At 62.8% G+C, this 25,758-nt stretch overlaps 1 protein-coding gene across 5 annotated transcripts in view; it reads right to left on the reverse strand.

Annotated features, from left to right (window-relative positions):
- Positions 1 to 6,335: 6,335 nt before the first annotated feature.
- Positions 6,336 to 25,758, reverse strand: part of EIPR1 (EARP complex and GARP complex interacting protein 1) — a 121,635-nt gene continuing 102,212 nt past the window's right edge. For all 5 annotated transcript variants that reach the window (XM_040495958.1, XM_040495955.1, XM_040495960.1 and 2 more), the window contains 5 exons: positions 23,604 to 23,703; positions 12,994 to 13,130; positions 10,258 to 10,425; positions 8,818 to 8,985; positions 6,336 to 6,807 (listed from right to left, as the gene is read on the reverse strand). In XM_040495958.1, coding sequence (XP_040351892.1) covers positions 6,633 to 6,807; positions 8,818 to 8,985; positions 10,258 to 10,425; positions 12,994 to 13,130; positions 23,604 to 23,703 — 748 coding nt within the window. In that variant the 3' untranslated portion in view covers positions 6,336 to 6,632. The remainder of the gene's footprint in view (positions 6,808 to 8,817; positions 8,986 to 10,257; positions 10,426 to 12,993; positions 13,131 to 23,603; positions 23,704 to 25,758) is intronic.

Here is a 25,758-nt window from a genome sequence, read left to right on the forward strand (position 1 = left end):
GCCTTCTCCTCCCCTCCCACCCGAGGCTCTGCTCGTCTCACCCCAACCCTGCACCGCAGACACCACCACACACAAGCCCACCGCCAGGCCCTATGTGGCCTTTGCTACTTCCCCAAAGTGGGGCCACGAAGGACACTTCCTTGTACGTGGGCTTCTGTGTGAGCCGCTGCAACTTGGGGCCGTAACAGTGGTGTTGGGGGGTCTGAGGGTTCGGTCCTGCTCCCCATTTCTCTGGTGCGGATTTGCATATGGCACCTCCCCTCCCCCAAAGGAGAAGCTCAGTGACAGCAGTGATGGCCACAGTGTCCTCACGGGGAGCCCACCGCAGTGCAGGACTCTGTGGCCCCTGTCAGGCCCCCGGCTCGTGGCCTCTCCCCCCAGACCCATGCCTGGGAAGGGAACAGCGGTCGTGGGCCAAAGGAAAGTGGGGGGCTCCTTATCACAGAGGAGCTGGGGTCCCTTGGCTGGGTACACGGCAGCGATGCCACAGAAGCGGACCTCGCGCAGAGGGCGCCACCCCCCGTTAGCCCAGCCTGGGGACCCCAAGACGCAAAGAACTGTCGCTCCAATGCAGCGTCACAGGGACATTGCCCACCTGACGCTCTGGAGCCCCTTCGGGTGGGAGAGCCTGGTCCTCTTTGGCAAAGTCACAGCCATCCCCACCCCGGTAAGACCCCAGCGCCCCCCCCCCCACGCCGGCCCAGTGCCTGCCCCACTGCCCCCCCACATTGGCCCCCCCACCTGCCTCCAGTGCCTGCCTCACTGGCCCCCGCCAGGCCGGCCCCACTACCTGCCCCACACACAACAAGCCCCTCCCTTCCCTGTAATTAGTCGGCAGGTACCGACACCCACTGCTGACATTTATTAAACAACGTGCATCACATCAGGAGGATCAGAACCTAGAAACACCCAGAACACGCTGTTCTAACAGCCAGGGAGGCAGACGTCCACCTGGCCTTGAGGAGCGTGGCCAACCAGGGGTGGGAAGTGTGGGATTCTCAACGAGGGCACGTCCTTCATCAGGCTCTGCAAGGAGCCGCCAGGCGTGTGCAGAAGAACCAAGAGTTATGGGCCACACCTGACACTCAATCACACGGTGGCAGCAGGCGTCCCTGCAGGAATGCCTGGGAGGACCTGCCATGACGCGTGGGACCGCGACACGTGGGGGGGGGGGGCTGTGACGCGAGGGAGGACCAGCCGTGACACACGGGAGGACCCTGAAGTATGTGAGGACTATGACGCAGGGGAGGATAGCAACGCACGGGAGGACTGGCCAGTGAAGGACCACAGTCGGACCGCAGGCGGCCTGCTAACCCTGCGTGAGCCCAGCCGCCCCACCCGAGCCCCAGGCTGCCACCGCACAGCTGCACCTCGGGAGCCCTGCAGGGACGCCCTGTCCCCCCCGGCACGTGGTTTCAGGCCTCTCTCTCCCGGAAGAAGCAGCGAGCCAGGCGCGTCCTTAGATGTGGCCGCGCAGGTCAGCCGCGGCTCGACCCGGAGGCCCTCTCGGGCGACGACACCCAGGACGGGTTACGATGGGTCATCACAGTTGTCGGCACCGCCTGGGCCGGGCAGGCCACGCGGGGCCGGGGTGCTGGTTCCTCGCCTCCCCACGCCCCTGCAGGCCCCGCCGGGGAAGCAGCAGGGTCCCACCGGCATCTCCTTTTGCGCCAGCACACGCCCCGGGGCCCAGAGGAGAGGGCGTCGCGGCGGCATCTCCCAGACGAGGACTGGGCCCCGCGGGAAGCACCGGGCCTGTTCACGAGGCGGGTCCCGGCCCACCAGGAGCTGCTGGGTCAGAATCTTGGTGTGGCTTCTGGGCAGTTCTGGCCAGAGAAGCTCCTCTGGAGAAAATGGCGTGCGGGCCCCGGCGTCTCCCAGGGGTCGGTTCTCCGGCCTCTCCTCCTTCCTGGGCGCCCCCCTACCCGAATTCCTGTGTCGAAGCCCCAAGCCTCCAGGTGACGGTGTCGGGTGATGAGGTCACAGCGGGAGCCCCGTGCGGGATCGGCGCCCTGGGAACAGGGACCCCAGACGCCGTGCTTCCTCCCTCTCCCCGTGAGGACACGGCAAGAAGACTCCACGGCGAGCGGGGAACCGGGTCCTCACCGGGACACAGCCGCGCTGGCGCCGGACCTCAGACTTCCAGTCCCCGGGGCCCTGAGAAGCAGACACCTGCTGTTGACGCCGCCCGCCGCGTGGTACTCACACTGGGAAGGTTCGCCCCCGCCCGTCCCGGCCGCAGGGAATGAGTCAGAGCGCAGCGTCTCTCGCCCTCCCCACCCACCCGCCGGCCGCCCCCCTGCGGGGCCTCACCCTGGACCCGCAATCCCCACTTCAGGCCAAAGCAGCCGCGCAGGAAGACCCATCCCTCCTCCGCCCCCTTCTGGCCTGACACCTCCGTCCTCGGAGCTACAGGACATCTAGCGGGACACCGAGGCACCCCCTCCTCCTCGTTCCCGGGGGCTCAAACCCACGCTGGGACGCGGCATTCGCAGCCTGGCCCCTGCGCCGTCCCTCCCAGGAGCCCGGCGGCCCCAGTCTTCCGGGGTCTCCCCTTCCTGACTGCTTCCCGGGGGTCGCGGGACAGAGTTTCCCAACCCCGAGTGGCCACGCTCTGGCACCGGCACGGCCCAAGGGTGGCAGCCACTGGGGTCTGCTGGCCCTGCACACGCACGCCCCGCCCCCACCCCCCCCCCGGCCCCGCCCCCCCCCCGCCCCGCCCCCTGGCCCGGCACACGCCCGCCCCCTCCCCCACCCTGCCCCACCAGCCCCCACGACAACCCTTGCAGCTCCTGCTCCACCAGGCTCCACCTTCTACCTAGAGGGGGCATGGTCACCCGGATGCTGTGTGTGACGTCTCCCTGCCCCTGTCATTCTCATCTGGGGGAAGGAGGGGCACCTGTGTGTGGGCCGACGTGTCTGCAGCTCCAGCAGGAGGGGCCTCTGCACGTGTGCAGACCACCCACCCGCGGCCCGGCCGAGGGCAGGCCGGGGCTCCCGCGGTGGCTGCTCCCAGCCCCCAGCCCCGTAAACAAGGACCTCACGCGCTGGGGCAGGAACCAAATGTGAGGGAGGGAGAACCCTGGACCGAGCTCATCCTACAGGAGCAGTGGTCCCGGGGCCACGGGACGCGGTGGCGGCCGTGTCGGGCAGCGGATGCCAGCTCTTGGGGATAGAGTCCGCCGCAAGGCTGTGGAGCCGCCTCCCCTCACCCCTGGGGTGGGGGTGCTCTGCCCGCTGGGTCGAGGGCAGGTGTCACAGCAAGGACACCTGCGGAAACGCTTTCCGACCTCCAGAGGGGCGGGGCTAATAAGGAAGGCATGGCTGCACCTCCTTTCGGTGATGTTTTTTAAGTTTATTTATCTTTTGAGAGAGAGAGAGCACGTGTGTGCGCCAGCTGGGGAGGGGCAGAGAACCCCAAGCTCTCTCGGCACCGTCAACACAGGGCCCGACACACCACGGTGACCTGACCCAGAACCACCAGTCAGACGCTCAACCGACTGAACCCACACCACTCTCCGCCCACAGCCTGCCAGCAGGGGTGCCGCTGGGGCGCCCCTGCTCCCCTCCCCGGCCCACCCCACCCCCTCGGCTTCTGCACAGCAGCCTCCCGGGCCCACCGGCACCTGCTTCTCTGGCTACAAGTTTCCACTTCTCTCACCTGCTTGCCAGCCTCCCCGGGGCTGAGCCACCGCAGGCCCTCTCCACTCCCTGCTCGAGGGCACGTTCCCACTCACCACACGTCTGGTGCAACCTGGGGGGCGGCCGTGGCCCCAGCCCAGCCCTCGGGTGTGCGCACAGCTGGCGGCAGGGGCCGCACCCCTGCTGGTCCTTCCTCCCGTCCCCAGGGCTGTGCCTCACGCAGCAGCTCGATACACCCTTGCTGGATTGGATGGACAAGGCCACACGGCCACACGTGCCACCATAACTCTTCCCATACAGGCCGGGGAGAGGCGTGTGAGACGGGGTGTGGGGAGCCCAGCACCCGGCCCGGTTTCCTTGCACTGCAGGTGACAGGAGGGCCAGGACCGCTGGGAGGGGCCGGGGTCCGCAGAGGGCTGGGAGCACCAAGCCAGTAATGCAATACTCAACCTGGACGCCTGTGAGCCGGGGGAGCGGCGGGCCCACCCACCACCCGATCGCTGGCAGGGAGCCCAACGTTGGCAGAAACAGGGCACTTTCCTCCGTCCTGCAGAGGCTCCAAGGAGCCACGTCGGCTTGATTCTGCGGAGGTCAGGGAGGCCTCCAGAAGGGGGACACTGGGGCTGGTTTTGCCAGATGCAGAAGGAAAAGCGTGTTCAAGAGGAGGTCATGCAGCCCGACAGGGAGGCTGACACAGGACGCCCCCGAACGCAGAGATGCGGGACACCAGTGGACAAGCAGGCTGGGGTCAGAGCCCGGTGATCGAGGGTTAGTGGACTGATTGATTGATTGATTGATTGAATCGCCACTCTCGAAGTGCTCCTACCTATAAGGTGGCGTTTCGGGTCACAGCTTGCAGGCCGCGTCCCTGTGAAGCCACCAGGACTCAACGGACACCAGCCGATCACCTCGCCATCATTTCCTGGGGCCGCAAAGTGCAGAATGGTTTCACCGCATGGGGGATCGGGGACCAGCTCTGACCCCTGGGGGTTCTGGATGGCTTTCCTAGTTCTCTTGTGTTAGACAAAAGGATGTCATAGAAGCTAACAGAGGCAGATGTCAGCTTAGGGACTGAGTGAATGGATCTCGTCCCGTATTTACTGCTGTTAACGCCCGAGACCCCCACCCCCACCCCACAACTGACTCAGCTCTGGCTTCCGACGCTTTAAGGGAATTGAGAGTTTGCATTTGTCACAAATGCCACAAAAACTCGACGTGTAATCAAAGTGGTATTTCCAGCGTCCATCCACGTGTCCGATGAGTATTTTATCTTCAGACACAAGATCGGCGTCCAGGCGTTTGCTGTCTCCACAGAGACACGGGATGGAAGAACCCAGGGAAGCAAGACCCCCATTCCAGACCCCACAGCTGTGCGAGAGCGCGAGGGCCCTCCAGGCCGCCGGGCCGGCGTGCCCCACGTGCCCCCGGCACCTGACGGCGGGCCCTCCCCCCGCTTCACTTGGCCTCCGGGACGTGCCACGGGCTGGGTCGCGTGCACCTCCCCCAGTGCTCCCCTCCCTCCCCCGCGGGCCCCTGGCCCCGGGCTCCACGTGGGGCTCGGCCCTGGTCTTCCCCATCCCAACCCCACGGCGGGTGCCCCGGGGCGGCCGCCAAGACAACAGACTCCGCTCCCCACGCAGCCAGCCCGACCCCTCCAGAAGCTCGGCTCAAGTATCCAAATGCCGGTGGGCATGGCCGCTGGGCTCCACGGGCATCCCGCACTAACGGATCGCAGTCGGCAGGCGGCTCCCATCTCCGACCCCCACCCTGCTCCTCTCCGGGTCTTTCCCGTCCCGGCAACCGTCCTGGCCGCTCTGACCAAACGCTGGGCCCTCCCCGACTCTTGTCCTGGCCTCTCGCCTACTTGTAATCTGTCAGCAAAGCAAACTGACGGCCCCACTGTAGGTCCATCCGGCAACTGACCCCCTCCCGGCATCTCGACGCCCCCTCGGTCAGCACCACGTGGCAAGCGGCCCACGTGTCCTCTTGAGTCCACAGAGCTCTGGTCTCTGATCCAACGGGCGGCTCGGCCGGCCTCTCTCAAGCAAACACGGTCTCGCCCGGGAAGCAGGTGCACGGCACCCTGAGGGCCACACGGAGGGGCAGGCACACTACGCAGAAGCAGCAGCAGCGAGGTTACCCTCCTGGCCCGAACCCGCCGCGGCCATAACCTGGAGGGGGACGTCGGGGCAGCTCCGATGGGCCTTCTCGTTCCGGCTGAAGGATTCACACTGTGCTTTCGGAAAACGGGGGCCTGTCTCCTCGTGTCCCACCCCCCCAGGCACTTATGCAGGGGCAGGGTGGGCTGCATGCCTCTGAGCCAGCGCTCACGACCCGGGGGCGGCACAGACCCGTGGGCCCACGGCGGGGGACCGGGCACGAGTCCACACGTCCCGTGTCCGCCTCACCGAGGAGTGGGGGTCAGCACCACAGCATGGGATTTCACAAGGGCAGGCGTGTGGCTTTGGGGGACAAGAAGTTGCCTCCCCCAGTGCCATGGGCACCACGTGGGCAGGACCCGGGATCGGCGGCCAAGGCTGACGGGAGACACTCCCTCCCGGCCACGGTCAGCGCCCCCAGCTGGCCATGCAGACGCCACGGTCCGCGCACGGACGGGTCGGGCCCGGAGAAGATGAGCAGAGAGCAGGTGACAGGGCCACACGGGGCAGGGTTCCTGAAGAATGAGCCAGAAGCCCGGGCCGCGCGCCTTGCTCATTTTGCTTTTAATCTCAAGAGAAACGGGAGTTAACGTTATGGAAACGGATACTATTTTCTTTCAGTGACCCTCCCAGCACCCTCGAAGAGACCAGGGAAGGCCGACGGCGACCGACGGGCAGCACGTCCTGGCGCCATCCCCAGAGATGGGGCACCTCGCCGAGGCCCCGCGGCGGACGCAGGTGAGGCCGGTTCCCGGCGAGCGGCCTGTGGGGACAGCCGCCTCCGAACAGACGCGGGGGTGGGAGAGCCGGCCGAGGACGGCCGGGGACGCGCTACAGCAGTATGTGGTACTTCAGGGCCCTGGGCACCCGGTTGATGACGAGCCTCCCGTCGTAGCTCAGGGAGGCGAACAGCCAGGGGTCGGCGGACGACCAGTCCACGGCGTACACGCTGTCCTCGTGCTCCTCGTAGGTCGCGATGACGCTGTCCTGCGGGGGCTCCTGGCTCCTGCAAGGCACCAGGGACACGCATGAGCGAGGCGGGGGCGCGTCCTGCGGGGGCCACCAGGGCCGCTCCTCCCGGAGCACAGAGACCCTCACCCGGCCGTGAGGAGCGGACCCCCCGCGGAGACGGACGGAATTCGCGCTACACCCGGGGACACTCTTTTCTCTGGCTGTGGGACAGCAGGTGCCGGGGAGTCTACGAGGGGCCACGGTTCAGGGGACGGTGGCCAGGAAACAACCGTGAGGGCTGAGCGAAGGGTGACGAGAAGCAGAAAGGACCCTGGGGACTGCCGGCATGGCTCCTTCCCAGCTGGCCGGCGTGGCTTTGCAACGCCCTCGGCCGGGGTTCCGTGTCACCGCCCTCTGAAGCAGGGTGGCGGCTCTCCTTCTCAGGAACCCTGACCAGACACGCTACACGCGTGGGGAGCGCAGACCCCACGTGCCACGATGACAGGACGCCGCACGCTCTCCACTCGGAGGGGCCCCTCAGGCGCTTCTCTTCCCGTCTCGCGGGAAGCGTCTACTCGGACGGCACCCCGTGCTCCTGGACGCTGCAGGGTGCCGCTCCCCAGCGAGCAGCATCCAGCTCTGCGTGACCCAACCCCCCCCACCCCGCCCCCTGGCCCGCTCACGCGGCAGCCCTGCCCACCATCCGGCGATGCCGACCCGCCGTGCCCCAGCAGGGCGTGTTACACCCGCTGCAGGAAAACCCTCCTGGGGATTCTGTTCTCCTGAATTCAGTGAGCCACACGGACGGACCACAGGAGCAGGAAGGCTTGGGGACCCTGGGGATGATGTCCCCGCGTCTGCCGGCCTCCCCGCTCAGGCGCTTCTCTGCAGCCGCCCGAGTGGAGGGCAGCACGCCGTGAGTCCCACCGGCACCGGCACAGCTGTCCCAGCGAGGGGCGCCAAAGCCAGCGGCACCGCGGTCGGCCGGTCCTTGCTCCAAACGACCGCTCCTGCGTCCCCGTAGTGCGGCTCCACGTGCCTGAACAGAGAACACCTGCAGCCACGAGACAGACAAAGGTGGGAAAGGCCCCAAGCACCGAGGTCTGGTCTCAAAGTGAAGTTAGGCCGAGCTCAGGTAGCTGCAGGAAGAATTCGGACGACCGAGCGGTCAAGGACCTCACAACAGAAGGGCCGGCCCTACTTCACAGCAGGGCTCGACGGGGCCCACTCCACACCGTCCCCCCCGGGGAACCGGGACACGGGACCTCTGCAGGCAGCTCCCCGCACGGACAACAGTCTCCTCGAACAAGAAATGTCCCCTTTTACACTCCACGCAGCTGACAGAAGCCGCAGCCGCACTCAGCTCACAGTCGGAGGCTCCGACTCGAGCCTGGGGCCAGGGCACCCCCCTGCTCGGCACTAACCAGGAGCGCGACCCGCGCGAGCCCCGAGCCCCCAGGAGCCGGGCCGCTCTCGGGAGCACGAGCCCCGGTCTGAGCAGGTGCAGTCAGGACTGGAGAACAGCACAGGAAGGAGTGTTTTGGAAACGTGCAACCAGGAGGTGCGACTGTTACGAGGGGAATCGAGGTTGACCACACTCCGTGTGCAACCTCGGGCTGAAGCAGGACAGGGGAACGGCTGGGGGTCGGGGCTGAGAGCGCTGGCCTGGAGTCCACGCCCGCCGCGGCGAGGGCCGCTGCCACCAACTGAGCCACACGTCTCAAATCCACGCCAGCGGAGGGGACGCCGACGGCGATCTCCCGCTCACGGGGACGGCGGAGGGATCGAGGCCGGAGAGCACGCTTAAAGACTAGTGACGGCCGTCAGGAGACGGAAAGACACTGGAAAGATCTCCTCTAGGACCCACGCAAGGAGACATCAGCCAACGTGACCCGACTCCGACTCCCCCGCGGCGGGTGCCGACATCCTCCAGAACTGTGACCCGCGAGCGGGCAGTGGCAAGACCCTCCCCGACCACCCGCCGGGCGCCTCCTCCACGAGCCACCCGGACCGCGCGGCGGTCGGGCAGAGGAAGCCCCGCGCCATAGGGAGCCTGTGCCCTTACTTCTCCTCCGGACGGCGCTCCTCCTGGTCACTCAGGTCGTCGTCGTCCACCAGGTGGCCGAAGGGCTCGGAGGAGATGGACACCATGTTGGACAGGATGACCCTGCTGTCGCTGCTGCCCGTGAGCACGAGCTGGTCGTGCGAGTGGTTGTAGCGGACGCTCCACACCCTGCGAAGCAAGGAGGCGGGTCTAGCAGCGCTCGGACCTTCCCGGAAGGGGTCACGGCGGGGTCGTCAGGCGGCCGACCCCAGACTGCATGGTGCGACGTTAGGAAGGTCCCAGCAGACGGCTGGGCTCACTGCGAGTTTCTCCCAAACCTTCTCTGAAGTCCCGGAAAACAAACACGAGACCGAACGGAAGTGCCCAAAACCCTCAGCTCAAGGGCTGCGCCGGAAGCAGAGGGCAGGTCAGCCAGACCCCAGGGCAACGTCCACAAACCGCTGCCACGGGGCCGCGAGCGTGCTCTGGGTCTGTGCCACCGATGTGCCCGCCCAGGGAGCTCGGTGAGCCGAGCCGGAGGACGGGCGTCCCCTCGACCACAGCAATCACAGCCACTCGCTGACTCTGGCGAACTCTACTCCAGCATTTGGGTTTTTAATTTTCTGACTGCAGAAACGTGGCTTCTGGAAAGTAATTCAAAGAACTCAGATATAGACCATGAGAAGCCAACTCTCCTGTGACCTGCCCGCCCTGGCCTGAGGAAGGACACCTGACAGCAATCCCGTTCTTCTAGATGCTTCTTCCACATACATGCACACACACACGCACACATATACACACAAGGGCACACACACACACAAAGTATAGAGGCTTATGTCCACACAAGCATGCACACACAAGAACATATGCGCACACACGCACATACGTGAACACACAAGCGTGCACACACGTAGACAGTCACACACTCACACAGGCAGTTACGTGTACAAACACACACACGCCTCACTGGAATGAAAACTAGCTCACGGCACGCACGTTGGCCTAGAGCTGCTCTCTCAGTGCTCACAAAGTACCAGACACACGGTAAACACTAAACACCTCGGGAACGACCGTCGGGGACCCTCGGCGCCCGCACACACAGCTCTTCTCCTGGCCTCACCTGCTGCACGGCCCCCACCGGCCAGACTAACCGGCCCCCTCCTGATGGGCATTCGGGCGGCTTACAGCTTCCCAGCACCGCAAACAACACGCGTGAACAGCTACGCACGCTGTGTTTGCGTGTCTCGACTGGCTCTCCTTCCACAGAACACAGACGAAACGTTTTCCTTCTTTGCCTACGTTGATAAATCCCAAACGTTGGGATCCGGGATGAATGTTTCTTTAGGAAAAGTAAAACCGGGCCGACTGAGCGGTTCACAGTGGCCTTTCCAAACGGGAGAGTACCCGGCAGCCGGATCTCTAGCCCCCGCCCCGCCCCGCCCTGCCCCGGCCAGTCCCTACCAGTGCGAGTGCTCCTCCAGGGTCTTCACGGGCTCAGTGACATTTCGGGTGTCCCAGAACTTGACCTTGCAGTCGTCCCCGCAGCTGGCGAGGTAGTACTGCTTGTTGGGGTTGAAGTCCAGGTCCCGCACCAGCTGCCCGTGGGCGTTCTCTATGCAGTAGATCTGACTGCGGGAGAAAGCGGGGGGGCACACACGGAACGTGACGCGGGCGTGAAAACTCCACTCCGCGGACTCGCACCGCCTCTCGTTCCCCATGGAGGGCCAGCCTCCAGGGACCGCAGGTCCCGCCACGGGCCTGCAGGCCGGGGCTCCCCGCTCAGCGCCTCTCCCGGCGGAGCCCAGGCCGAGGCTTCCTCAGGAGCACACCTGTGATTCTTCCCAAGCTGAAGAAGGGACACTGGTTCACAACTGTCACAAAGGTGACCTAGCACCTCGGGAACGAGAGCGAGTCAGAGGGGCTGTCCCTGCCCTGAGGAGTGGGGACAGACTGAGATGGGAGGAGAGCCGACCGAGTTCTGGAAGGACACGGGGAGAGAAAAGGAAAAGGCCGGCGGCAGAGCGGGAGCACAGCGGTGCTGGTGGCGGGAGACACAGACACGGGCACGGAAGAAAAAACTGGAGAAGCATCAAGAGCAGTGAAGGAGGCAGGGCCTGTTGTGGCTGGGCTGTCCCTCATCCGCTCACGGCCCCTCGTGGCACTGACGCTGGGGGCACCTCCACCACGGCCCAGTGCAACACAGGAGACACGGGGTGCTTTTCACTTCGGTCACGCGGCACGCGCACGCACACACATCCGTACACGCAGGCAAGCGTGCACCCACGCGTGGGCACACATCTGCACACACGTGCGTCCACAGTGTGCGTGCACTGACATGCACGCACATGTACACACATACACAGGTGCATCCACTCGTGTGCACACGCACACATCTGTACACGCAGACACACGGGCACACGCTCACGTGCATACACACATGTGTACGCACAGACCCAACGGAAACCTGACTTCCACTGCTCCAAGCTGCTCCTCCCAGGGTGGGAAATGAGAACATTCCATCCACACGAGGAGCCCTTCTGATGTCAGAAATGCAGGGAGGCTGCAGGGTGGCTGAAACCACATGGACGCGGCGAGGTCACCGCTGCCCACGGTGCTCTCAGCACATCCCCGCTTGGCTGTGACCGGGCCTCGCCTGCGACCACGCCCCGTCCCCAGTCCCCCCCCCCCCCCCCCCGGCTTCCTCGCTGGTGAGCCGGCGGGTGGGATCTCCTTGCGCATCTGACAGCCATGCGTGCCCACGCCCTCGAGGTGGGGAGAGTCTTTCCCTTCCATCTACGCCCACGCTGGGCCTGCTGGCCCTAAACCACTTTAAACCTTGAAACGGTTCCTGTATCCTGCACCTTTCCAACACCCGAATACTTTTTCCTAAAAGAACACAGCCCACCCCGAAGACCTTCCACGTGCAACAGGCAAACGTATGAAAGTACCACCGTGGCAGGTCCTAGGGTGCTGCGGGGACAGCCGCACGTGCGCGGAGCCCTGACGGAGGGTTTTCCGTGTGCCCTGGTGGCAGGGATTTCGGCACGAGAGCACAGTACGTTCCAAAAACAACATCACAAGCACCCCGGCTAGGCAAACACCAGAGCCGTCGGCAGAAGGAGAACTGAGTCAGCACGGCGCGGGGCTCGTCCCCGGAGAAGACCGGGGCGAGGGGGTTCCCACGGGGCACCGCCACCCACACCCCGTCTGCTCTCTGTCCGGGCTCTGCAACAGCAGCCGCGGAGTTTCTGGCCTCCAGAGACTGTCGTTCCTCCCGCCCTTGAAGGAAGAGTGAAAACAGAGGACGAGGAGGCCACGGGACCCACAGCGACGGGTTTCAGGCGGCACGTCCTTCAGGCCCGTGGTCCTCGGCTTCCAGCTTCCGGCTTCAAGCAATATTCACACCCCGAGGAAGTGGCAATTGATTATTTATTAGCCCCTGAGTTTCCAGAGGGGCCGCAGAACTACATTCAAAGTTGTGCCCCACCCTTGAAGGCAACACTAGCTATTTGCGCCTCGGTGATAAATGACGGTGTGCTGAGGGGTAAACTGTATCTTAAGAACGATTGCACGGCTCCCGTTGCCACGGCAACAGATGTGCACCCCATCACTCCTTTGCCTATCAAACCACACCTGGAACAGAAAAATCACTCTTATTTGTTCCATTAGAACCACTGGCTGCGGCGCATAATGACTTAAATGACAAAGTCGGTTACCCGGGAGGCGTGTGTCTTAAAGGCACAGACACGGTCACAGGCACCTCCCCAAACTGAACCTGGGGCTGCACCTGTCACCGTGTGCTCGCTAACCACGGGGGCCAGGAGCCCAGCGGCCACCCTGCCCCTGGCGAGGAGCTACACAAGCCCAGTCCTAGTTTTCAGCGCAAACTGCCACCAGTCAAGGGACATCCACACGGAACAGTAACAGCTGAGGAACCCCGTCCACTGTGATGGGTCTGCCAGCTCCAGGCGGGGCAGAGAGACAAAGCGAGGGCTACGGCCTCCCGCAAAACCAAGAGCGCACACACGCGCAAGGGCACACACGCACACACACAAGCGCACGTGCACACAAGCGCGCATACACACACGCTGTGTGACCCAAGTACGCCGGACTCAGAGTCGCCCCCTCGTGGATGAGGAGGGGTGGGGAGAGGGGGCAGGGCCCAGGGCACACCCACGAGTCACAACAGCCACTGACCTCATGCTCCGCGTGTCCCACCCTCGGATGGTCGTGTCATTCGCGGTGGCCACCTGGGTACAGGTGTGGTGAGGGCTCCACCGTCCCGAGGTGAACTTCAGCTGTCCCTTCCCTTCCAGGGACGCCGAACCGGCCAGCTGGGAATTGGGTGGTGTTCCAAGGGAAGAAGAGAAAACAGTAACGTGAACCTTTTTTCACAAAGCGTGAGAGGACATCCTGCACGCACGGGACGTTATGGAAAATCACTAGGGAGTTCTGTCTTTGTCACCTCCCCTTAAAAGGCACAAACGTTTGAACCTTATTTGGAAAAAGCTATAAAACCGAGCACGGCAAAAATAGAAAGCGTACGAACAGCCCCCGTGCTGAATGAGACCTGCCAGGGTGTGCCGGGCTGGCCCGCTCCAGCCCGAAGGCAGCACCGCCCAGCCACTCAGTCACCTGGCCTCCCCGGCGGCCACATCCCCGCCGGCGAGGTCCGCACGGCTGCTCCAGGCACACGCGCCCCGGCGCCCAGTGCCCGCTGCGTCCCGAGTCGGGACAGCAGGGGCGTCTCTAAGACAGTACACGGGCACGATGTCCCCCCGGGCACAGCCGGGCGGTCAGTGCCCGTGCTCCCCACAGGCCCCCAAGCCGCCACCACTACCATGCGCCTCCCGGGTTTAGGGGAGGCCTTCCCTCGCCCCCACCCAGCTGCTCCGGGCCTGGCCCCTGCCCACCCCCAAGCCCTCTCCTTGGCAAAGCTGGGCCTTTGCCTTACAACACCCCAGGTGAGGTCTCTGCTCCGCCTTCACAGGCAGCAAGTACAACCTATTAATCCTCTCTCGGCACAAAGTTAAAGGGTTACTTCCGTCCCAGGCAAGAGATAGGTACTGTGAAAAAAACCAAAAGTTTTAAAAAGGGGGAGGGGGCACCTGGGTGGCTCGGTTGGTTGCGCATCCGACTCTTGATCTCAGCTCATGATCTCACGGTCCACGAGTTCGAGCCCCGAGTCCGGCTCTGGCTGACAGCACGGAGCCTGCCTGGGATGCTCTCTCACCCTCTCTCTCAAAATAAATAAACTTGAAAAAAAATTTTAAAAAAAGAAAAGAAATAGGTACTGTGTCCGTCCTACTCACGGGGACGCGGTGCTGGCGAGGCATGCACGAAGCAGAGCCACGACCAGCCTGGCGCTCTGGGGACAGCAGGACCACAGTCACACGGCCGGAGGGCAGGACAGCACCCAGGGGGCAGCCGTCTCCCAAGGAGGCCTGGGGTGTGCCCAGAAATGACGGGGGAGTGGCTGGGGACAGAGGCCGAGGCCAGACGAGCTCATGACGGGAGAACATGGAGAATGAACGCAAGGCTTTCGCAGGCTGACCACTGCTCGTCCAGTGGACGCAGGCCCACACGTGTGCCGGGAGTTCTTGGGGGCCGTGAAGGGACACCAAGGGCAGCGGCTTGGGGCCACAGGCGGAACGGCAAGGTCAGGCGAGGGGTCACCAGGGGCAGAGCGGTCCTGGGAACAGGAGGCCTTGGCTGAGCCGGGACCCGGAGCGTCTCGGGGCGACGTCGGGAACAGCATCCGTGGGGACTCACACCAGAGCCCCTCACCCCTCACCCCTGTGCCTGTCCGCACCCGCTCTGAGCTGCTCTGGCTCCCTCCAGCCCCCAGGCAGGGGCAGCGGCACCCAGAGCAGACACCCACGGAAGACCAGGCCGACCCTGAGACTCTCTGAGAAATTCCTGGGGAGGGACATGGCCCGGCCCCGTCCGTCAGGTGCCACCAGGACCAGTGGGCGGCAGCCAAGCGGGTGGCAAGGACACACGGACCGCGTGGGGACAACAGACGGCACACTTAGCCGAAGGGGCGGGGCTCTGCCCTTCCTGCTCTGGCACCAGACCTCGCGGCTCCTCTCGGGCCGTCTCAGCAGCCCGGGCGCCGGGGCCCCTGGGAACGCGAGGCCTGAGGGTCTGAGGGAGGTTGCCCCCCAGGGAACCCCCGGGGGACCCCGCATGGCACGCAGGCCACCCCCACCAAGCCACAGACGACACAGAACAGTGGTGGGCGATTCACGACGGGGACCTAGATGCCGCGCCACGGAGGATCGTGAGTAAGAACGAGGCGGGAGGCGAAGACAGGTGCCCGCTTCGCAGGGGGCATCGCGGCCTGGACGCTAGGGTTCCACACCAGGCGCCAGAGACCCGTGGGGGCTCCAGCCGGGCCGGCCGGTTTCAACCGCCGCACTCCCGGCACTGGCTAAGAAGTATGCTCGCAGTTTCTCCTTTAGGGAAAAAACAAATCAAACAAGATTTCTCCAGGCACTATTCCACATTGCCGGGGACGGGTTAGATCAGATCAGCAAGCAGGACAATGAAGTCAACACACAGCTCCCTGGTTCTCTGTCACACAGACTGGCTCGTCACCGCAGGCTTCAGAAAGGTAAAGACGCGAGGTCACACCTTCAGAAGAAGGGGATGTGCGTTCGACAGGGGGACTTGCCCACAGGCTGGTGGGGAAGCGTCACCGCATCGCCCCGGACACAGATGACCCTTGAGCCTCGTCACCGAGCCCTCGGCACTCGTGTCCCCTCTGATTCCATCAGGGCCGCTCGGAGAGGTTAAATCGGCAAAACTAACGAGCACCGTCTGCTTCCAAAGCTCACTCCGCAGAACCAGCCTCCGGCCTCCAGCTTCCGGACTCTTCCAGCTTTCTGAAGGCAGCTGGTAATTAATCCATCAACCAACCAGCAACCAGCGGTGCGGCCGTCAGCAAGCACATCGAGTGGCCCCGGCCACGCCGAGTATGGCAGAGGGACAGGTGGGCAGAGGGTCGGTGACCCGGCCCGCACCACACCCCCCTGCTGCAGAGGTGAGCGCTCCACGTGAGGCTCGCTCCGGTGGGAACGCTAACTGGTTATCAGCTACCGCGCGGTCCTGTCCTGGTGAGTTCACTGCAGCCGCATGACGTACATGCTAACAGACCCACGTCCAGATGAGGAAACCCAGGTACAGACGTGTAATAACTGCAAGGAAACCCCAGCCAGCCCGTGGCACGGCCAGGATGAGAGATTACAACGGAAATCCGGACATCCCAGAGGAAAGAGCGCTGGGCCAGCTGGAGGGGCCAGGCCGGGCACGGTGAGGACCCGGAATGGCCTCTGGGGCCGCACACACCTCAAATCGGTGAAAGCAGAGGGAGGCAGGCACAGTGAGGCAGAGACGGGAAACATACACATCATGACCGGACAAAGGGCAGAGGGGAGGCGGTGTAGGCTGAGTGGGCAGGGTCCGTGGAAGGTCAGCCCGATGCCTGAGGGCAGGAGGCTGGACAGCCCGTGGTGGGCAGGGCCCTCCCTAGGCATTGGCCTTCAAACCGACAGAGCCCTCTGTGCCGAGGGGCGTCCTACACCATGTGAGGTTCCCCACTGCCCCCTGGCTTCGATGAGGCTGGCGGCCACACTCAGAGGCCCGCGTGCAGGGAACCGAGGCCCCAGGCCAACGGTATCCTGAGCTTGGGGCACAACCCCCGCCCCGGTCGAGTCCTCTGATGAGACCCAGACACTGACTCCTGCACGCGGCCCCTGAGAGACGCCAGGGGTGCCCGGCCTCCAGGTCCCTGATGGTCACAGAAACTGTCGTGCCAGGTGGGGGCTGCGGGAGGCAGCCACGTTCCCGGTCATTTGTTAGAGATAAGGGACACGAGCGCCTGCCAGAGGAGAGGGGAGACCACGAGCGATGGGCCAGTCTAGCCCCCTGACGTCAAGCCGGGAAATCTGAGACCAGAGAGGGTGGGCGACGCCCCGTGTCTCACACAGCGGTGGGGCAGGAACAGGACCTGGGCGCTCCCTAGCGCACGATCCGCCCGGGGCAGCGGGAACGCCGTGCCCGACGTCCCTCTGCAAGACCGCCGGAAGGAGACCTCGCCGTGCAGGTTCTAAGGCTGACCGATCACACGCTTAGGCTTCCTAGTGACACGGAGACAGAGCTGTGCAGGAACCCCAGAGTGCCGTTCACGCGGCACCCCGCTCTTCAACACTCACAACAACGACCCCGTCCCGAGCCTCCTGCTCCAGAGGGAGGGACTAGAGCCGCCCCCCACACCTCTCTTCACAGACGGAACCCGCCCCAGCGTGTGAACAAAACACAAGTCTGGCGAACAAAACTCTGCGACTCGCGCTGCCATGAGCGGCCACGTGGGCACAAAGAAGAGCCGGCAAAGCGTTTCCAGACCCAACAGCCGCACTCTCTGTGCCCAGACCCCGGGCTGACAAGGCGCCGGGCTCAGTGGAAGGAGTACAGCAGACAAGAGGCACGTGCGGGCCACCGCCCAAGATGCCGGGCGAGTGGCTGAGAAAGGGCCACTCCCCCCCCCCCCCGTGGAAGGAGGGGAGGCAAGGGACGCAATGGCAGGGCTGCGGCCCCTCCCCACCCCAGGGACTGGGGGGCTGCTCTAAGGCACACGTGACGGGCTTGTGTCCCTGCCGGCGACTGGTTTCGGCAGGCGCACGTGGCGGTGTCTGAAGACGGGACAGAGGGACGTCCAGGAAGAGCTTTCCTTACAAACAGGATGCAGGCAAGAAGTCTGCTCTTTGTGGATGATGTGGGAGTCTGGATGCAATGGCTGGAGCCACCGCAGTCACCCTGCAAGCGTGACGGGAGACAGCAGCACCGTGTGACTGCAGCACAAGAGAAGCGTGCCAAGTGGCTGGGTCCTGATGCTATTGAGACACTGGACTGACAAACCCAGAGCTGCTTTATAGCCACGTTCCTTGTCACATCAGACAGCAAACTCCCTCAGTCTTTAAGTCATTTCTTCTGTCCTGCAGCCAAATGCATGCTGGCACGCCTACAGTGCCCGTTTGAGACGACACCAACAGGGCATTCCTTCGAGTATCGGGTGTCCCCTGCCTCTCTCAGGCCGGAAATTCAGCCCCAGCTTTGGGCATGAGCCCCAGCTGTGATTCCAAGCAACCTGGCCAGTGGCATGGTCCCCTCGAGCCTGGCTTCCCTCTGGTAACTCTCCCATGAGACAGAGCTATTCAGGAGCCCACCCCGCAGGGCCATGGAAATTAAATGAGAGCCTCCAGGGCCCGGACAATGCCCAGAGCCCTGGTCTGTCTTCAGGGGTGGACGGAAGGCGTGGGGTGAGTCATCAGGGTCGATGGGGTGACGGGAACGGGTTCAACAGGACAGCCCCAGCCAGTCACTGCCCTCAGACGTGGAAGAGGCGTGGGAGAGGAGGGCTGGCCGCGAGGCTGGTGTGCACAGGGGCCCTGAGGAAGGCAGAGGGGGGTCCTGCCACCCCTCTGCCCCAAGCTTTCCAGGGTCACGGGGGTGGCTGCACGGGCCCCACACTACTGCGGGGACTCTGTTCCCCGGGAGAAGGCATTCCAGGCTCTGCGGAGCTGGCCTCCTGGGAACCAGAGCCAGCCTGTCTTTGAAAATGCACACAGGGTATTAGGTGCCAGCACCGGGGAGGGAATCTGAGGCCGTTTTAAAGTTATTTTTAGCGTATTGCAAACAGCACTCTATTTGCAGGAAGAACAGAACTATGAGGGCTTTTGCCCCTTTGCTGCTCTAAAACCTGAGCTCTCTTTGCAGAGGAAACCGTGCGTCCTGCTCCCACACCTGCAGGCTTGACCTCAGCTCCACACTCGACACCGCAAAGGTTGTGAACGCAGATTTCAATTTCCTGACCAAGACGGACTAGAACGTAACCAATGCTCCTGTCACGCCAACCAGACTCCGGCGATCCGCTGGAGAGAGAGATCTAATCACAGGCCGTTCTTTGGGGAGGGGGAAGCTTGTATGTAACGTGGGCTCAAAAGCCCGGAAGCAGTGCAGCGATCACACACGCGCCCTTCACGTGTGAGTTGTGATCCCCCCTGCTGGCTCTGAGGGGAGGAATTTAATTATCAAGTCAACACAGACTGCTTTTCAGCATCTCGGTTTCTCTCCCTGTACCTCTGGCCTTCGCACTGGGATCCTAGTCAGCGACTCTCGTTCACAGCCCAGGTTTAAGCACTGCGTATTCCGGCCGCCGTACCCATCCACTCACCCAGACGCTCATCCGGCCCCCACCCCCACCCCCACCCCCACCGTGCGGCCAACAGGCGAGCGAGGCCTGTGTGCCAGGCACCGAGGGGCCTGCTGTCCTCACGTAAGGGCCACTTCACACATGTGGAAACCGGTCCCCACTTTACAGATGGGGACACTGAGGCCAGTGCAGCCAAGCAACTCACCCGAGGTCACCCTGTGGGTGGCGGGAAAGGGACCTGACTCCCAAGCTCGGGAGGCTGCCTGGCCCCACCCCCACCCCACAGAGCCACGGCCTTCAGTGTGTCCTTCGTGTGCCTCGTGCCTGCCAGGGCTCCCTTCTGCACGGCTGCCGGCCCACACCCGGCCCAGCCCATCGCAGCAAAGCCAGCCTGGGAACTGAAACTCAATCAGCCATACACTGTGGACCCCAGAACCGGGCGGCCAAGTGCAGGAAGGCAGAGGCCGTGCATCTGCATTCAAAGCCCGGCCACGTGCCCCTCTTCAGACAGCCCCGGGCCGCGGCAGGGCTCACCGCCTGGCACCACTGAGGCACGCACGCCTCGCTCCCCCAGCCGCAGCAGCTGCGTCCCTTAAATACACCCATGTGTGCAACATACTCTCCCCTCTATCATCTGCTCTTACTAGAAAGAAGTCTTTTGAGAACCTGGGAAGCAAACACTTTGCCAGACACCGATGCCTAGCTCTTTGTATTTGGCGATTTCTTCCAAGATCTAACTGGAAGATTAAAGAATATTAGCTGTCTCCGACGTTTACAAAATCAAAGCCATGTGTAGCTATCATGCCACATGAGATACACAACTTAGGAAACGACTTGCCCCATGTTTTCTTGAAGAAGACGGCTTTTTTCTAAAAACAAGTATCCGGAGACAGAAAGCGCGGTGACCGCTGCCCCAAGCCCCGCCCGCCCCGCCGACTGCAGGCAAGCAGCGAGTGCTCTCATCTGTGTAGGACTGCTTTGTATGAGGCTCACCACAAAACCAGTTTCCAGACTTGTAACCTGTGCTGCACGGACCAGTTTTACAAAGCCTGGGAAGCTACCTTATTTACAAGATCTTCCTCCCAATAAATCTTGACCATTTCCAAACATCACATCCGCCCTCGCAGACAAACCGCGACAGGCCAGTGGGGACAGCCAGGCGCCGAGGCTTGGGACCTGGGGGGCGGGGGGGGGGGCCCGCGCAAACGTGGCTCAGAGGCACGCACGCGGGGCCACGGCAAACACTTCGTGCGGCGTCACAACCGCAGTCCCCAATCTGCCATTCAAACCCTGCAGCCTCCACGACGTCCCCTGGCTCCCTGGGTCTTACTTTTCTCAACTGTCAAGTGAGGGAGTCGAATTCTGTGACCCCAAGGTCTGTGTCTTTCTTTACATGAACGTGGACTGCTTTACAATTAGCGAGGGACAAAGATTTGTGGAAACACCTGGTGAGCCCTGTTACGGCTTCGAAGCCCCGTGGTGGGTGTCTGGGGACCTCTCCAACCCTCCCGTGTGTCCTCAGCACCAGCCGTCCACACTTGCTGAGTGACCACAGGCACGCGGGACGGATCCGCACTCTCTGGGCAATGGGTGCTCGACCCTCCTCTCTAATCACAGGGAAAGAGCCACCACGTCACTGGAGACCTTGGACACGGGACGAAGGAGTACAGCTCCGTGTAGCGGGCCCCGTGAGTGCAGCACATGTCCGTCTGGGGTGGACGCAGATGGTGGGAGGTGTGCACGTGAGGTCGGGGGGAGTGTCTGTTCCCTTCCCTCAATTTTGCTGGGAACCTATTAAAGCCTCTCCAAAACTTAGGTCTGTTAAAAACAAGATGACAACCTTCCGTCTGCAAGAGGTCCCGCTGACAACACGAAAGGGCAGAGAGCAAAGGGACATGGCATTGGGCGGAGTGGCCACATCGGCCCGCACCGCCCGGGGGGCCGGGAGCGAGGTCCCCACGCTGGGCCGCGTCAGCAGAGGGCAGAGCCGGGACAGGAGAACAGGTTCCGAGGGGAGCCCGCTGGCCCGCGACCTCGCTGCTGCTGAGCAGTCGGCATCAGAGATGACAATGGCCTCACAAGCCTCCTTCTCTGCTCGGGGACACATCTGGGGACGCAGGCCGGGAGCAAGGAGGGGTCACAGCACGGCAGGGGACAGCCGGGCTCCCACGGGAGAGGGGGACACCGGGGCCGGGAGTCCCGGGCCCCGGCCACCTGGTGCGTTCGTCCTGAGGGCGGCCCAGCTGCCACCTGGCAGTCCCTGTCTCCCTGTCCCCAAGGAGAAACGCGTGTGGTCTACCTCCTGGCACAGCGGACGTGCCCTGAGCTGCACCGAATGACCTTCCCGTCACCACCAGCTCCTCCCCGTGTACGTGCAGGCGATCCTCCCGGTGTGCGTTCAACCTCAGACCACATTTCTGAACCAACACTGTGTCCCTGACGCCCGCTCTCTTCCTTCAGAGAGGCACTCCTGAATGTCCGTGCCCCTGGGTGCATACAGCTGAGCAGGTGACCCCGGGTTCATCCTCGAGAAGCCCTCACATGGACGCGCGGCCGGAAGGAAGAGGACAGTCAACTCGGAAGGCGCCCATCGTCCTCCTGCTCGGCCGCTCGCTCGCTGCACCTGGGAAGCTACTTGTTCCCACCGCTGCTGGAAGCCACCGGGCCCTGGAGACAGGGGCGGAAACCAGAACAGGGAGGCGTCCCCTCTGCCCTCGGCAGGGCCGGGACCCCACGGAAGCTCCCCCCCAGGCCCCCCCGGGCTCTGCTAATGATTACAAACGGCAAAGAACCTCCGATTTAATTGCAAAAGGTAATGATGCAGCAAGCACGGGACTCGATTCATCGCAGCAGACGATACCCTCCAGCAATAAACACCCCGAGGAGCAGCGTGTGAAGGTGGCCAGGATCCATAGGAAGGTTTCCGTATTAAACACCCGGCAGAGGGCCGCAAAGTGCTGTTGACAGAACTGCTGACGGCGGATAAAAACGAAGCAGAGGAGCCTAAATTGGTCTCTGCAGAAAATAAGTCACAGATCAATCCCCCTACATGGCCTCATTCCGAGACGGCCGAGGGTCCGGAGAGGCGTCCCTGTCTGGCTTCAGGACGGGCTGCCGAGGGGGCAGGGCGGCACCGAGTGCACGCACACACGCGTGCAGGGCCCATCACCGCCCCGGCCTCTCCGGCCCCCGCAGTCCAGCGGGAACGGACTGGCCCCTTCCTGCCCCCCGTCCGCTCTGCAGCAACGCCCACGAGAGGCACATGGGAGGAAGGGTCGGGAGGCGGCTTGCGCCCGTGACCCAGACGCCACAGCAAGGCCACAGGAGGGGGTGAAGGGCCAGCTCCCCACACACCTGCAGGTCCACAGGGAACGGCCCCGGGCACGAGGTCCCCCTCGAGTGTCCCGTTCGGCTGGAGGACTCTGGCCGATATTCGCATTCTGTCCCACACGTGCACGGTCCGAGGACTACAACCGTGAGAAGGCGCGAGCACGTTGTGAGCAGAAGGCCAGCTGTAAGGCCACCGGGGGTCACAGGCCACAGGGGAGACGGGTCACAGGTCACCGTCCCTTTTTACAACTCACGCAGAAATTTGACAGGTCACGAGCACCAGGAAATCAGCGTTTTATGACCGCTCCTACCTAAAAGAGGATTCCAACCAGACTTCCAGTGTCCATTCGTGGAAAAGACAACACACTGGAAATGAGAAAATGCGTCAGGATGGCAAATGGGCCAAAGGGCAGAGATGTGTCAGCCTGTGGCTCTGAGTCTTACGTGTGCCCGGGTCCCAGACAGCGTTCACTGGAGACAGCCAATCACACAGTTCTCTGACTGCTGGCTCTGTCCATGCACTAAGTGTTTCCTAACCAACGTCAGGATTCTTGGCACACACGAACCAAGACGTGTATTCTCAATTCAGCCGATAGGTCCCATTAAAAACACAACACATAGGGGCGCCTGGGTGGCTCAGTCGGTTAAGCGTCCAACTTCGGCTCAGGTCACGATCTCGCGGTCCGCGAGTTCGAGCCCCGCGTCGGGCTCTGGGCTGGCAGCTCGGGGCCGGGAGCCTGCCTCGGATTCTGTGTCTCCCTCTCCCTCTGCCCCTAACCCACTCACATTCTGTCTCTGTCTCTCTCAAAAATAAATAAACATTTAAAAATTTAAAAAAAAAAAACCCTTTAAGGGGCACCTGGGCAGCCCAGGAGGTTGAGCAACCGACTTCAGCTCAGGTCACGATCTTGCAGTTTGTGGGTTAGGGCCCCGCGTCGGGCTCTGTGCTGACAGCTCGGAGCCTGGAGCCTGCTTCGGATTCTGTGTCTCCCTCTCTCTCTGCCCTTCCCCGGCTCATGCTCTGTCTCTCTCTCAAAAATAAATAAACATTAAAAAAAACTTTTTAAATTAGCCCTGCATGGGGCTCTCTGCCGTCAGCACAGAGCCTGCTTCAGATCCTCTGTCCCCCACTCTCTCTGCCCTCCCCCGCCAGCCCCCACCTCCGCCTCACTCTCTCAGAAATAAACACTAAAAAAATTTAAAAATAAAATATAATAAACATATAAAACGACACAACACAGGAAACCGTAGTCCTGTCACTCACCACGGCCTGGCTGGAGCTCTCCTGCAGGTCCCATAGCAGGATGTGGCTGTCGGCCAGCGAGATGACTCTCCTCCCGTCCCCCGTGGGCTCCCACACCACACTGCAAGAAGAGGAGGCCCCATTAATTTGACGTCAGAGGCCCCGCACCTGTTTCTGTGGCTGCCCCATACCCACTCCAAGCCACCACGCGCGGGCGCCCTCTCCCGCTGAATGTCCGTCCTCCCCACTCGGCCGCGGTTAGGGGGCCGGGCCTCCGGGGCCTCCAGGTACGAGGAGGTGAGTGCGGGCCGCGATGGCACCGGCACACGCGTGACCCCCCCCACTGCTGCCTCTCCCTGTGGTCTCTCTCTCTCCCACCACATGAGCACACAGCCAGAAGAGGGCTCTCGCCAGGACCCGCACTGATGCCCTGACCTTGGACTCCAGCCCCCAGAGCCATGACAAATAAGGTTTGTGGTTTCGGCCCCCAGCCTGGGCTGCTTTGTTGTGGCTGCCGGAGCCCATGTGTCTTCCTGTTGATGGAGGGATGGACAGGTGACCAGCTGTGCCAGGTGGACAGGAAGCGGCCTGCTGGGGGCCGGGGCTCGAGGAGGCCCAGGATAGACACTGCCGTCTGGGGCAGGATGCCCACGTCTTTTGTAGCCCAAGGACGCAGCTGACACAGTGACCCCGGGGGGGGGGGGTGTCCTGCCTATGACGTCACATAATGTCATCACGTGCCGGCCAGTCTGAGCCAGTGTCCTGTCACCTGCAGCCAAAGCCACCCTAGCTGATAACACACACGTGAGTCACTGATGAAAGATCACAAACCCATCACCTCCGTGGTAAAGCCGTGGAGATGAAAAGTTTTCAGGGTTCCTGTCTCCCTGATGAATCCCTCAAGTGCTTATACAGAGGAGAACGTCGCTGCCACATGGGGGTGACCGGACGCCACGTGGAAATGACCGCGGACGCCAGGAGACAGGGCACGATACTGACTGACGGGGGGCGGGGGCAGCCCCGGGTGCAAGTCCCTCACACCAGCTTTTCAAGGCCGTCAGCGCAGCTATGATTACTTTTAATCACAACATTAACATAATTCAAAAACACAACGTCTTTCTCCTTTACCGTTGAAGAAACGCACGTGAAGTTCACAGCACTATGACCACGTAGACCATTCCTGCATCAGACACGGCCTAGCGCATCCTTCTAACACTAGGGGCGAAAAATGCACAAAATCCAGCCCATAGAATTAAAACACAGCAGCTGGAAGAGACGCCAGGAAGCGAGGTTCTGAAATCCGCTCCGATTTTGTTGCGATGATGGCCAACCCGAACTCTGAATTCAGACGCTTCCCGAAGCAAGGTGGCCGAAGTCCGTCCTGGCAGTCCATCTGCACAGGTGAGCCCCTGCAGAGCTCACATGCCTGACACGGAGCGCCAGGGAAAACACGAACCGGGACAGAAGGCTGAAGGGGGCGGCGCCGGCCTGTCCCGGGAGAGAATACCGCACTTACCTGTGCCCGACAGGCCCCTTAGCCCGGGCTGCAGCAACAGATCCCCGCCGGCCCGGCCGCCTGAGCGTCACACATTTCCTTCCCACGCTTGCGCAAGATCGGGGAGCCGGCGAGGGTGCTTCTGCCGAGGACCGCTGCTTTCTCGAGTGTCCCGGGTGCGGCAGGGAGGGAGAGGGGCCCCTATCCCACCCAGAGGGCGCCGCCCTCAGACCGCACCTACCTCCCGGGGGCCCCCCCCTTCTGATACAACACGCCGGAGATGAGGGTTTCAACATACAAGTTTGTGGGGACAAAAAGATGCCACCCTCAACACGATATTCTAGGAGCGTTACACCTAGGAGGACTTACGAGGAGCTCCTCACCGGACCTCACTCACAGACTACATCTACCCCCCACCCCAACACACACACACGCACGCACACGCAAACACACACACACACACACACACACACACACACACACACACACACACGAGGGCAGGGCAGGGCAGGGCCGCACGGCCGTGGGGATGACCTGTGGGGATGAACCGTGGGGATGACCACAGGACAGGAACTGACCATCCAGGGTCAGCAACCCTACAGTCAGGAAGTTGAGTGACAGGGATTTCTGGAATTTTTTTTTTTTTTTTATAATTTTTTTTTTCAACGTTTATTTATTTTT

Source organism: Herpailurus yagouaroundi, unplaced genomic scaffold (assembly GCF_014898765.1).
Source record: "Herpailurus yagouaroundi ecotype Mexico unplaced genomic scaffold, PumYag 188, whole genome shotgun sequence".
Taxonomy (NCBI): domain Eukaryota; kingdom Metazoa; phylum Chordata; class Mammalia; order Carnivora; family Felidae; genus Herpailurus; species Herpailurus yagouaroundi.